This window comes from Prionailurus viverrinus, chromosome D1 (genome assembly GCF_022837055.1).
Source record: "Prionailurus viverrinus isolate Anna chromosome D1, UM_Priviv_1.0, whole genome shotgun sequence".
In the NCBI taxonomy this organism is placed as follows: Eukaryota; Metazoa; Chordata; class Mammalia; order Carnivora; family Felidae; genus Prionailurus; species Prionailurus viverrinus.
The window spans coordinates 57,212,900-57,225,743 of NC_062570.1; the positions used below are offsets into that span (position 1 = coordinate 57,212,900).

Here is a 12,844-nt window from a genome sequence, read left to right on the forward strand (position 1 = left end):
ATGGACATTTAGCCTCTTTCCATAATTTGGCTATTGTTGAGAGTGCTGAATAGCCTAATTTTTAACTTTAAGAAGTTATAAAAGAGGGGCACCTGGGTGGTTCCATCCGTTAAGCATCCGACTTCGGCTCAGGTTATGATCTTGCCATCTGTGGGTTCGAGCCCCACATCAGGCTCTGTGCTGACAGCTCAGAGCCTGGAGCCTGCTTCGAATTCTGTGTCCCCGTCTCTCTCTGCACCTTCCCTGCTCTCTCTCTCTCTCTCCAAAATAAATAAACATAAAAAAATTTAAAAAAAGAACTTAGAAAAGCAAACTAAATTCAAAGCAAGCAGTAGGCAGAAGATAACAATATAGATTAGAGTGGAAATAAATGAAAAGAGAATGGAAAGAATTGACAAAACTAAAATTTGTTCTTTGAATACATCAACAAAATTGACACACATTTAGGTAGAGTGACTAAGAAAAAAGAGAGAAGATCCCCAATTACCAAAATAAAAAATGAGAGAGAGAACATTAGTATGAACCAAAGAGAAATAATTACAAAATGTTAAAGGAAGAGACCACCATGCCAACTCTGAAACAAAAGGCTGAACCTAATCATTAGCTTAAGCATGGGAATGGTATCATTTATGGCACAGTCTGGTTTGGAGCGACGTGGCGAGCTGATCTTACACAGGGTTGTGGACAACACGGAGATGAGAGGCTGCTAGACCTTCAGGGGTGCCAGCATCGAGGGAATGGTTTGCATGTAGTGGTGGAAGTGTGGTTTGCTGGAGTGAAGCTGTTGCTGGGCGGCTGACTTTTCAACTGGCTGGCTTTCAGGAGCTTGCGTGCTGGTGGGAAGCAGTCATTAAACAATACAACAGGTTTAAAACAAGTTCTGAGGACTATGTGTTATCATGGCTATAGAACAGCCTGTCATTTCCTAGAAGCCTGAGAACACTTTTCTTCTCAGAGGTAATGAAGTAAATCATATTTTATCCCGTGATGTTATACTAGTAAGTCTTAAAATGTTGGCTTTTTACAAAGAAATCCCAGCCAACAGTTTGGCTCTCCTGTTTTGGGCTCACTTTTGTAAGTAAAACAAAAGAAAATTGGGAACCTAAAAGGAAGCTAAGTCTTGGTTTTTGTTTGTTTTCTCCTGCCTACTGCAGTTCTACTGACCATTGGGCTCCATGTGACCGCTTCCCTCCAAGAAATCACGCCCCTTCGTTAGTTTCATCGGGGACATCCTGGAAAGCCCTTAGTCCTTCTCATGCTGCCAAAAGCTGGCTCTGGGTGGTTTTTTGTTTTGTTTTTGTACAGACCTGGCTAAAAAAAATTTTTTTTTGAAGTATAGTTAACACACAATGTTGTAACATAGTGATTTGGCAAAGTCTACACGTTATGCTATGCTCCCAAGTGCAGCTACCATCTGTCGCTATACAACACTACCATGGTTCTGGGTGTTTGTTAAGGAGCTCTGTAGTGTCTGAACAAAACAGAACAGAACAGAACAAAAGAATCCACCTAACAGTCCGGTGGTTCTGCGGGATTCTTTGCCTTTAACTTAAGAGTGGTTAGATCTTCTCCTCCAGAAAAACCTTCAGCATTTACCTTTATGGCACCGAAGCAAAGATCCACATATACAAATTTATCCCAAACCAAAATTCCTCTCTTCAGTCGGAAGGAGAAGAGCTGGAGAGGACAAAATAGCACAAAAAGTTCTGGTTTGTTATTCAAAGAAATTTCCAAAACCATCTTCAGTCCCATTGTGACATTGGTTAGATCAGAAGGGGCTGTAGCCTCTGCTGTATCATTCTTTTGGTTTCCATCAAGCTGCCAATGGCTTAGTAATCTTGCGTCCTGCAGTTGTGTATCTACAGTCGACATCTATTATGCAGGTCCTTTCTGTGGGCTGAAATGAATCGCTCGTGCATGGTCTTCCTCTGTTCTGGGCAGCAGCATCAGGCGCAACAAGGTCATCTCAGTCATTTCTGAGGTTCGTGGTCTCGAAGCCTCTATGTTTGAAACCGGGACAGTCCCTGCACATGCACACCCTATTATTATTCCATTTTAAAATGTGCTTGCTGCTTGGCCCAGAAGTTCTACTTCTAAGGATCTGAGACAAATATCTGGGTGCCCATCCCCCAGATTCATATTAAGAGGACATTAATAATAATATTGTTCATAATAGCAATAATTGTGCACAACCTAGATGTTCGTTGGCAGGGAAATGAACAGTCTATGTCATATCCATATTATGAAATACCAAACACCAGATAAAAAGAATGAAGTATGTCAGATGGAAAGGTTCCAAAACTTAGTAATTTGGAATATAAATGATGCCATCAAGAGCAAAATGATTCTATTTATGTTAAAAGAAAAACAAAACAACCCCCTCCCCCCAAAAGAAAAACAAAACAACTCGCCCCCCCCCCCCGAAAAGCATCTTTTCTATGCTTAGAAAAGATCTGGAAGGAACACACCAAATCATTACCTCTGGGGAGGGGAGGGGAGAGGAAATATGAGGAAGGGCTGGTGTGAAGAAAACATTCACTTTTTACTCCATAAATAAATCTCCATGTTGATTAAGATATTTTACAATAGGATCTATTTATTACTTGTGAAATTTTAAAAAATTGTTTAAATTTTATACAGATTAGTAAAAGAATGACAAGAGTCAGAAACTGAGAGCAATGGAGCTAAAGGAAGGAATCTGAAAGACTGAGGTACAAAGGGTCGGCCTGGCACTGGCTGGGGCTAGGGCACAGACCCCCACCTCACATTCTTCCCACAGAACCCCCAAGATCCTCATTGCGCCCGAGGAGTAGTGTGCTCCAATCACACAACAGGGTTTTACTATTTTGGTTGGTCAAAATCTCACCTCTCACTTACTGGTTTACTGTGTGGGAGGCACTGAGCTAAGTACCGAAAGCTTCCCAGGAGCCTGTGGGTTAGGCAGCATTTTTATATACCCTTTTCACAGGAAAGGAAGTAAAGGCCCAGTGAGGCTAAGTGATTTGTTCAAGGTGACATCACTGGAAAGAACTCAGGTGTCAGCCATTAATTGATGTGCTGCTGAACCACTCAACAGGAATTGGGTCCAAATCCCAGCTCTACCAGCTGTCACTCCTGTGACCTTGGGCTAGTAAGTCACTTCACTTCTCTAGATCTGTTTCCTCAAACGTCTGATAGTAGGGACAATCCTGGCTCTGCTTGTCTTCCCTGGCTGTTGTGAGGCCTGATGGAAAAACAAGAATTAAACTGTTCCGTTGCTGATAAAGTTCTGGGACCCATGAGGGTTGTTAATGATGTTGTTTCCATTACCTGCAAAGCCCAGGGCCAAATCCCCTGCTCCACGGAGGAAGTTGTTCCCAGCTGGCGGGCGTGGGGTCTCTTAGAGGGAACAAACTTGAGGAAGGGGCCCCAGCAGGCCCTGACTCCAGGGTTTAATGGGCCATGCGTGGCCCAGCTCCTACCTGGCTCTTCCCCCAGGGCCAAGTGTGATGACTACACAGAAGACACCAAGGTGGATCAGCCTTGAAGGTGAGCTGAGCCGGGGATGGAGTGTCCAGAAGCAGGCAAAGGCTGGGGTGAATGGACAGCCTCAGAGTGGCCAGGGATGTGTACAGCCACAGTGAGGAGCCCAGGGACATGTACTGATGGGTGAACATCAGGATCCCAGTGTGCACACATGGTCTGTGTGTCCCTGGGCTAGACACCCTGATGGGACAAGCAGGGTTATGCAGTCACAAGCAAGAGGCTGATGATCTCGTAAGAGAGCTTCTCACAGAGAGGCAAGGTCGATGACAGTGAAGGAAATGGAAATATTTAGTGAGGCATCTGTAACACTATGAGTCACAGAGGAGGGAATTACAGTGCAGAGAGGGAAAGTAGAAAGTGCTGAAGCCAAAACGGAAACCCAGGACTTTCTAACTCCAGTTAATGAACACAAACTCTGTCATGCACACATATCCAGCTCCTCGGCTATGGGAATGACAGAGGATACTGGAAATATTGTGAGAGGATGGTGTGGCTTCGGGAGTTGTAGTGAAGCACAATGACACAATGGCTGTAAAGATCAAACATGCCACAGGGCCCTTGCTTTCCTTCCTTAGAGGCTGGCGGCACAAGATGGCCATTCTGACCTCTCACTGGGCCAAACACAGAGGGCGCACACCAAAATGCTAGCTGAGCTGGAGGAGACCATCTCTTCCAAAGCCCTCCTTTTACAGGTGGGAAAACTGAGGCTCGAGGGTCCAAAGTCACAGCAGGCTTGTGGCAGAGCTGGTCCAGGAGCCAGCACTCTTGGTTGCCAGGCAGGGCTCAGTCCTTTGCAGCAGGCTGGCTCCAGAACTCCTTCTGCTCTCACCCTCCTCAGCCCTGATCTCAGACTGACGCTCAGTTTCTCCTTTGTTCAAGGGGCATAACCACTCCCTGGCAGGCCTGGAGGATGAGAGGAGAGGGTGTATGTGAAGTGCAGCATCACATTGGACATTCCAGTAATAGGTTTTTCTGTCCTTCTCTGTCCCTTGCCAGCACTGTAACTCATGGCCCACAGATAATCCCGACCGAGGAAATGTCCCCTAACAATACCTTTGGTGTCCTTAAGCACTGAAAACACCCCTGTGATATATATTCAAAATAAGTCCCCCAATCTAAACTACAAAATAAAAGTAAGGAAGTCCAGAAAGTTCCTGATTATTACCATGATGCTACACCAGTGTTTTCGAAAACTATCAAATACTAAATTCTGTCAAAAGCCTTTTTCAGGGCTCCTATCTAGTTGGCACCTAAGCACATGTTTGTTTGTTTTTTTTAATATTTATTTATTTTTGAGACAGAGAGAGACAGAGCATGAATGGGGGAGGGGCAGAGAGAGAGGGAGACACAGAATCGGAAGCAGGCTCCAGGCTCCGAGCCATCAGCACAGAGCCCGATCCGGGGCTCAAACTCACAGACCGGACCGTGAGAACGTGACCTGAGTCGGACCGTGAGAACGTGACCTGAGTCGAAGTCGGACGCTTAACCGACTGAGCCACCCAGGCGCCCCCCTAAGCACCTGTTTTATCTGTTGCATGGATGCACTCTGGCAAAATGAAAGTTTAGGGAGGTGCTTCAGTGCCTTTGGGGTGACCAAATAAATCACTTGGTTGGTCTTGCCTCTGGCCCCAGTCTGGAGAGCAGGCAGAGCTTCTGCTGAGGCTCCAGGTGATAATCCGCCCCTCCCCCACCCAATAGTCTAGTTCTGGTTCTGTCACCCACTTACTGTGTGGCCTTGGGCAAATCACAGCCCGTTTCTGACTCTCCCTTTTGTGTGCCCTCTGTGTATAAGAAAAGGGTTAAACTAAAACTATTTAATTGCTAACGACCCCTTTTTTCTGGTTGTCTGATTCAGCAAGCAACAGAAGGCCTACTGGGAAAGCTGCCTTCTGGCTCCTGTGTCTGGAGCACTGAGCTCCTGGTAAGGGTGGGGTTCACTTTTCAATAGAAACAATCAGGCTCCATGACACCCCTCCCAGGGCTGCCAGTCTGATGGAGCCATGGACACACAAAGTAGACAGAGACAAACCAGTATGATCGTAGTGATGACAAAGGAAGGCACAGTAACTGTGAAAGCCCAGAAAAGAGGGCCCGAGACAGCCAAGCCCAGCCAAGCCTCTTGGAAGAGGGAATATTTGAGCTAAGTTAGGCGGAAAAACAAGGCAAGAGCAAGGAGTTGCCATTTGACCAAAGTAAGAAGAAATAAGGCTGCAAGAAGATAGACTTTGGATGGCAGGCTAGGGAGTCATCTTTCCTCAGGAAAAATCCTTAGGAACACTGGATAGGAGCCAGAAAACTGGGTTCAAGACCCATCTTTGCTGTGAACTTGTTGGTTGACCTTGAGAAGACACTTTGTTACTCGACTTCAGACTCTGAATTCATCCTCCCTACCCCCACCCACATTGTTGAATAAAAGTGGGACAGAGGAGGGATGACAGGGGTACAAATAGATTTATGGCTCTGAACTTGAGCACCTCAAACCACAATTCAGCTTAACTCAGTGATAATCAATCCAAAGTCAATTCCTCTGAGCTATAACATCATGTAGGAAAATGCAGTTGGCATCAATTTGGGTGTGAGGAAAACCTGGTGAGTGGCTCAGACAGGTTGTGTCTGGTGGTCTGGTCAGCTGAAAATTAACTCTTTTTAGTTGGGGGCAGCAGGTTTGCTTTCCTGGCTGGGTTCTGGGGCACTGACCTTCAGCACACTTTTTTTTCTTTCAAGGAAGCATTCACAGTGGAGTGGTTTGTTCCATGCATCTTTCAGAAAGACGTTTATTCAGCCTTCACTCCCTAATGAGGAACCAGGCCACCCATCACACTTAAGAGACTAAAGAACAAACTGAAATTTCTGATTGTTGCTGACAATTTCAGCTTAGAAATGGAGAAGAAAAGAGAAAACCTTTTTCCCAATCTCTTCCTACATGAACACTTAAGCTTCCAGATGATCTAGAGAAAGAGCCTGTGTCTGGAAGTCAGAGGCCTGGGTTCTGGTCCTAGCTCTGTGGCTGACTGATCCCATGTGATCTTGGGTAAGCCCTTGACCTTCTTGTCTATAAAGAAGAAAGCTGGCTGGACATTTCCAGGTTTGGTATTTTTATGATTTAATGACATAAGAGAGGTTTTGTCACAAATAAGAGAAACCGGACAGTTCTGGGAAAATCAGGGAGGGAGTAGTTTTAGAATCATCGGAGTTGATAAAGCAATGATATAAACGTGACCATGGATTTGCTCATGGGTCGTTTATTCAGAGGGACATCCCAATGTATGAGAGGAGTCATTAGATCCCCTCAGTTGAAGATCTCCAATTCTATGGGTGCTTGGAAACACACATCCCCCCTTGCTTGATGAAGGGAGCCTCTGGGGTAGGGACTTATGCCTTTGGCACTGTCACAAGAATACAGTGTTCTTCTCTGCAGCAGTGGATCCTAAGACCCTAAGTTTCTAGTTTACTGTAATACCTCCTTAGCTGGAGCTAGGGAAGCCTACAGGCTAGTGGACATGAAGTGACTCATCAGGAACATCTGCTCTGCAGCAGTACCAGCTAGGAGGGAGGGAAAAAATCATATTACACAGGAATGCCGTCCAATCTCTGGTTCTGCCATTGGTTAGAGTATACCTGTAACTTTGACTCCTATCAGGAAGTGACTCCAACAAAAGGCATCCTCTGCCATTCCTTTCATTGAAGGAGGACAAAAAGCTATACCTTGTTTATTCAAGGTGTAGCTCAGGTATAATAAACCCTACAAATATTAGGTACAGATATAGGTCTAGCTATAAATATAGATAAAGATATAGACATCATAGACATCCACAGATATTGGTATAGATATATAGATATAGATATAGATATAGATATAGATATAGATATAGATAGATCAGCTAAAGATATGGCACATTTCCAGCAACCCAGAAGATTCCCTTGTGCCCAGCCCAGTCAAATAAATCCCTCCACAGAATTTAGTCACTGTTAGGACTTATATCACCATAGATTAATTTTTTTCTATCTTTGTTCTTCAACTAAATACAATATGTAGTCTTTTGGATATGGTCTCTCTCATTCGAAACTGGACTGTGAGCTTCATACATCTTGTTGCATGTAACAATAGTTCATCCTTTTTCCTTGCTATGCAATATGGATGAATATACCATAATTTGTCCATTCTACTGATAATGGACATTTGGGTTGTTTCCATTTGGTGATTATAAGTAAAAGCTGTAATTAACATTTTTTATCAAAGCGGAATTCACCAATCATAAAATTCATGATTTTAACCATTTGAAAGTGTGCAATTCAATGGCTTTCCATGCATTTACAGTGTTGTTCAACAATTACCACCATCTAACTCCAGTAGCTTTTCATCACTCCTCAAATAAACCCCGTATCCATTAAGCAGTTACTTCCCATTCTCTCCTTCCCTAGTCCCTGGGGATCACTAATCTTTCTGCCTCTGTAGATTTGTCTATTCTGGACATTTCATACAAATGGAATCATACAATATGTGACTTTTTTTATCTGACTTCTTTCACTTAACATAATATTTTCAGAGATTACCCACATTGTAGCATGGATTAGTGTTCCATTCCATTTTTGAATAATATTCCACTGCATGAATATACTGCATTGTGTTTATCCATTCATTAGCTAATGGGCATTTAGGATGTTCTGCTTTTTGACTATTATAAATAATGCTACTATGAATATTCGTGTACAAGTCTTTGTGTGACATATGTTTTTAATTCTTCTGGATTTATATTTAGAACAATGCACATTTTTATACATGTATCTTGGTGGACACAAGCAGTCCTATCTCTTGGCTTTGTGTCCATATGTGTAATTCCTGGGTCACAGGTTTTAGAAGGTTTACCAAACAGCTATCCAAAGTTGCATGTATTGGAGTATCTGCATACTCATAAGCAATGTATTGGAGTATCTGCATACTCATAAGCAATGTATTGGAGTACCCCTTGCTCCGTACCTCACCAACATTTGGCAATTCTTTTCACTTTAGCCTTTCTGGTGAGTATGTAATGGTATCATTTTATTTTAATTTACATTTCTATGACGACAAATAATGTTGAGCACTCTTTATATACTTTTTGGTCATTTGGATGTTCTCTTTTGTGAAATGCCTATTCAAGTCTGTTGCTCCTTTTCCTGAAGGGTCATCTATCTTTTTTTCTTAATTTATGGAAAGCTTTTATATGGATATATGCTGGATACACATTCTTTGATATATGTATTTAAAATATGGAAATATCTTCTCCAAGTCTGTGTCTTACCTCCTCGTCTCTTCATGTTGTATTTTGAAATTGAGGTAAAATTTACACAGAAGGTAATTCACAGATCTTAAGTGTATGACTCAATGAATTTTCATAAACATAAACACCCATGTAACCACCACTCCACTCAATACAGAAATGTAGAACATTTCCATCACAACAGGAAGCATACTTTTGCCTATAACTTGCCAATCCTCACCTCCATAGACAACCACTGTTTTGATTTATAACACTATAAATTAGTTTTGCCTGTCCATAAATTTAATATTAATTAAATCATATAGTATATATTCTTTTATCTTTCTCTGGGCTTTACTTTTGATATTTTCTACTGATCTATTTTCCGGGTTTCTAATCCTATCCTCTTCTGTGTCTTCTTGATTGTTGGTCACATTTTCCTGCCTTTTTGCATGTCTAACAATTTTTTTATTATGGGATGAACATGTTTATAATAGGTTCATAGAGGCCCTCAATGATATCTTTCACCAGATCAATTTTTCCCTTGCTTTTATTTATTTTAATTTTTTAAATATTTGTTTATTTTCTGAGAGAGACAGAGTGTGAGTGGGGGAGAGACAGAAGAGAGAGAGGGAGACACAGAATCTAAGCAGGCTCCAGGCTCCGAGATGTCAGCACAGAGCCTGACACAGGGCTTGAACTCATGAACTGTGAAATCATGACCTGAGCTGAAGTCAGCTGCTTAACTGACTGAGCCACCCAGGCACCCCTCTCCCTTTGTTAGGAAACAGAGTAAGGGCTGATCTCCTTGAGCTAATCAAGGCTTGAATTAGGCTTGGTTTTAGTTTTCATAAGATTTAGTCTAACTTTGGTTTTCCTGGACCTTGGGTTGATAGCTTGGCTGGTCTCTGTCTCCTCAGCCCTTAAGATTGTGGAAGATCTGTTCCTATCCTTTGGAGGTTTTGAACTTATGTCTTTAGCAAGCTTACCACCCACCTTCTCAACACACACACACACACACACACACACACACACAACTTCAAAAATTTTGAAAATGTTTTAAGGTAAGACTATTGTATATTTAAGGGAGGGTCTTTCTCTCTAACCTCTTAAGCATTGTGAGATTTGTCTTTTAGAAGCCTTCAGTCTAGCTTCCTAGCCTCTTTTGTATGGCCCCCAAATTCAGAAGCTGTCCCACAGGGAAAACTTGTTATGCATTTAGAGAGTGCTTTACATTTCCAATATATTTTGCAAGTCCTTTTTGATTGCCAAAAAGCAGTGCTGAGCTTTCCTTCTCTCATCTGCATCCCTCTGCCTGGGCCAAGTCCAAGCTGCACAATGGTCCCCAGATCAAATATTCCCAGAGAAGAAAAGAGCTGGCGATTGACCGTTCACTTGGAGGGGCCCTCCTCCCTGGAGTTCTATTCATCTCGTCCTTATTGTAGCCATGTTTCTCTTACTATTTTTAAAAAAGTGTGATTTGTGTAATTTATCCAGGTTTTCCTAGTTGTTGCAGCACAAGTGTTGGGCTTTCACGACCTATTATATCCTATACAGGAGTAGAGGTCCAGACACATAGCTAAAGAGGTATATGGAAGAACCACTGGTCAAGGCATACAAGCAAGAAATAGGTTTAATAAGTATGTGAGCAGCAGCATGTTGCAGAAAGCTTGGAGAAAGCAGCCCTTACAAAGCAAGATGGTAGAACTTTGAGTGAGTGCAAAAGAAGAAACACAAGCTTAAGGACTTGATTTGGGAGATCTGACATCACAAACCAAACAACATGGAACCTAAGATGAAGGTCAGAAGAAATCTTTCCAAGTACTTTTCACAATTATAATTCAATAATCAACTGTTTAGATCTGACTTTCCCAGTAAAATGTAAACTCTAAGAAGGTAGGAATTTTGCCTGCCTTCTATACTTTCACCACTGTATCACCTGAACATAAGCGTAATGATTTCCATTTGGTAGGTTATTAGTTAAGTAGTAATTAATATTTGTCCAAAGAATAAAGGTAGGAATTTTGGATTCACATGGTAGAAATCAACACCACAGCCTACCATCAGTCTTCTAGAGTTGGTTGTAAATAATTGTGATTATATTAACTATATATATATATATATATATACATATATATATACACATTTATATTAACATTATAAAATCTCATTCCAGAATCCTTTGTTTCTATGATTTCCAGATATTCCATTGTCCAGATGTTCCAGCTGCCTATCCCCCAGAAATCCAGATCTGCCTTACTATGGAGGCCACAACTTGTAATGGATCAGTGGATGGATCACCAGTCTTCTATCTGGTGGGAATCCCCTCTTTGCCAGAGACCTTCTTCCTCCCTATGTTTTTTATTTTCCTCCTCTTCTATCTTCTCATCCTTATGGGAAATGCCCTGATCCTGGTGGCTGTGGTGGCAGAGCCCAGCCTCCACAAGCCCATGTACTTCTTCCTGATCAATCTCTCTACTCTGGACATTCTCTTCACCACAACCACTGTCCCCAAGATGCTGTCCTTATTCCTGCTTGGAGACCACTTCCTCAGCTTCCCTGCTTGCTTATTGCAAATGTACCTCTTCCAAGGCTTCACATGTTCAGAAGCCTTCATCTTGGTGGTCATGGCCTATGACCGCTATGTGGCTATCTGCCGCCCACTGCACTACCCTGTCCACATGACCCCACAGACCAATGCTTCACTGGCAGCCTGTGCCTGGCTTACCGCCCTCCTCCTGCCCATCCCAGCAGTAGTCAAGACCTCCCAGATGGCATATAACAACATTGCTCAGATCTACCATTGTTTCTGTGATCATTTAGCTCTGGTTCAGGCTTCCTGCTCTGACACCATGCCCCAGACCCTCATGGGCTTCTGTATTGCTATGGTGGTATCCTTCCTGCCCCTTCTCCTGGTGCTTCTTTCCTATGCCCACATCCTGGCCTCGGTGCTTCGCATCAGCTCCCGAGAAGGACGCTCAAAAGCCTTCTCCACCTGCAGCTCCCACCTCCTGGTGGTTGGCACCTACTATTCATCCATCGCCATAGCCTATGTGGCCTACAGGGCTGACTTGCCGCTAGACTTCCACATCATGGGCAACGTAGCATATTCTATTCTCACACCAATCCTCAACCCTCTCATTTACACTCTGAGAAACAAAGATGTCAAGGCAGCCATTACGAAAATCACATCTCTCAAGACCCAGTCCGGGATAAGAGCCCTTGAGCTTTAGATGCAGCTAATTCTGCCCTCAGGACACCAAATAACTATGCCCAGAACAGATTAGGAACTCTGTAAATACTGCTGAATAAATAAATTAATGCATACAGAATAGTAAAAGAGAATACAACTGAACAGACACTTCCAACAGGCAAAGTCAGGTAGACAAGATGATCCATCCATGGATTTCGGTCAAACTTTTAATGAAAATAAAGTCTAACCATTGGAATAAAGTGCTGAGTCCTTCAGGACTGTTAATGATGCTCTTCTCATTATCAGCAAAGTCTACGAACAAATCCTACCCTCCCTCATATATGTTCTAAGAGATGCCAGGGAATTGATCTCTGCAGGGTGGTGGGTACAGTGCCAACAGGAGTACCATCTTGAGGGAAGCACCCCAGGAGACCTGCCTAGAAGCAAAAAACTGAGGGTTTAGTGGACCATGGCTCACCTCCCAACAAGGTCTTGTATGGAGACACCGCAGGAGCACCAGTGTGGACCAGGTTTAACAGGTGAGTAGGGCTAGGGATAAAGTGCTCCAAGACAGGCAGAGAATGCTGGGGTAGGGAAACAGGGTAGGTAGTCCAGAGCCTATAAAGGAAGACCAGGGATCAAGAAGACACTAGACACAGGCAACCAGGATCCAGGTTGACTGTGCACATGTAGTCTGTGGGAACTTGGACCACATATCCTGGCGGAGCTGGGCAAGGGGTTGCACTTAATGGGTGGGATTCAAATAATCTTGACCAAGGCTTTCCCACAGGAAAGCAAGGCTGATGATAGCAGCCACCACTGGACACACTAGCAAGCCTTGAGTCCTACGTGTTCTAGGCTTGTGTAAATGATGTCTGAGCGTTCT

General features: G+C 43.2%; 1 protein-coding gene across 1 annotated transcript; it reads left to right on the forward strand.

Annotated features, from left to right (window-relative positions):
* Nucleotides 1-11,026: 11,026 nt before the first annotated feature.
* On the forward strand, nucleotides 11,027-11,998 carry LOC125146810 (olfactory receptor 2AT4). Its single transcript, XM_047823668.1, has one exon. The coding sequence runs from the start codon at nucleotides 11,027-11,029 to the stop codon at nucleotides 11,996-11,998; it is 972 nt and encodes a 323-aa protein (XP_047679624.1).
* The last annotated feature ends 846 nt before the right edge of the window (nucleotides 11,999-12,844 follow it).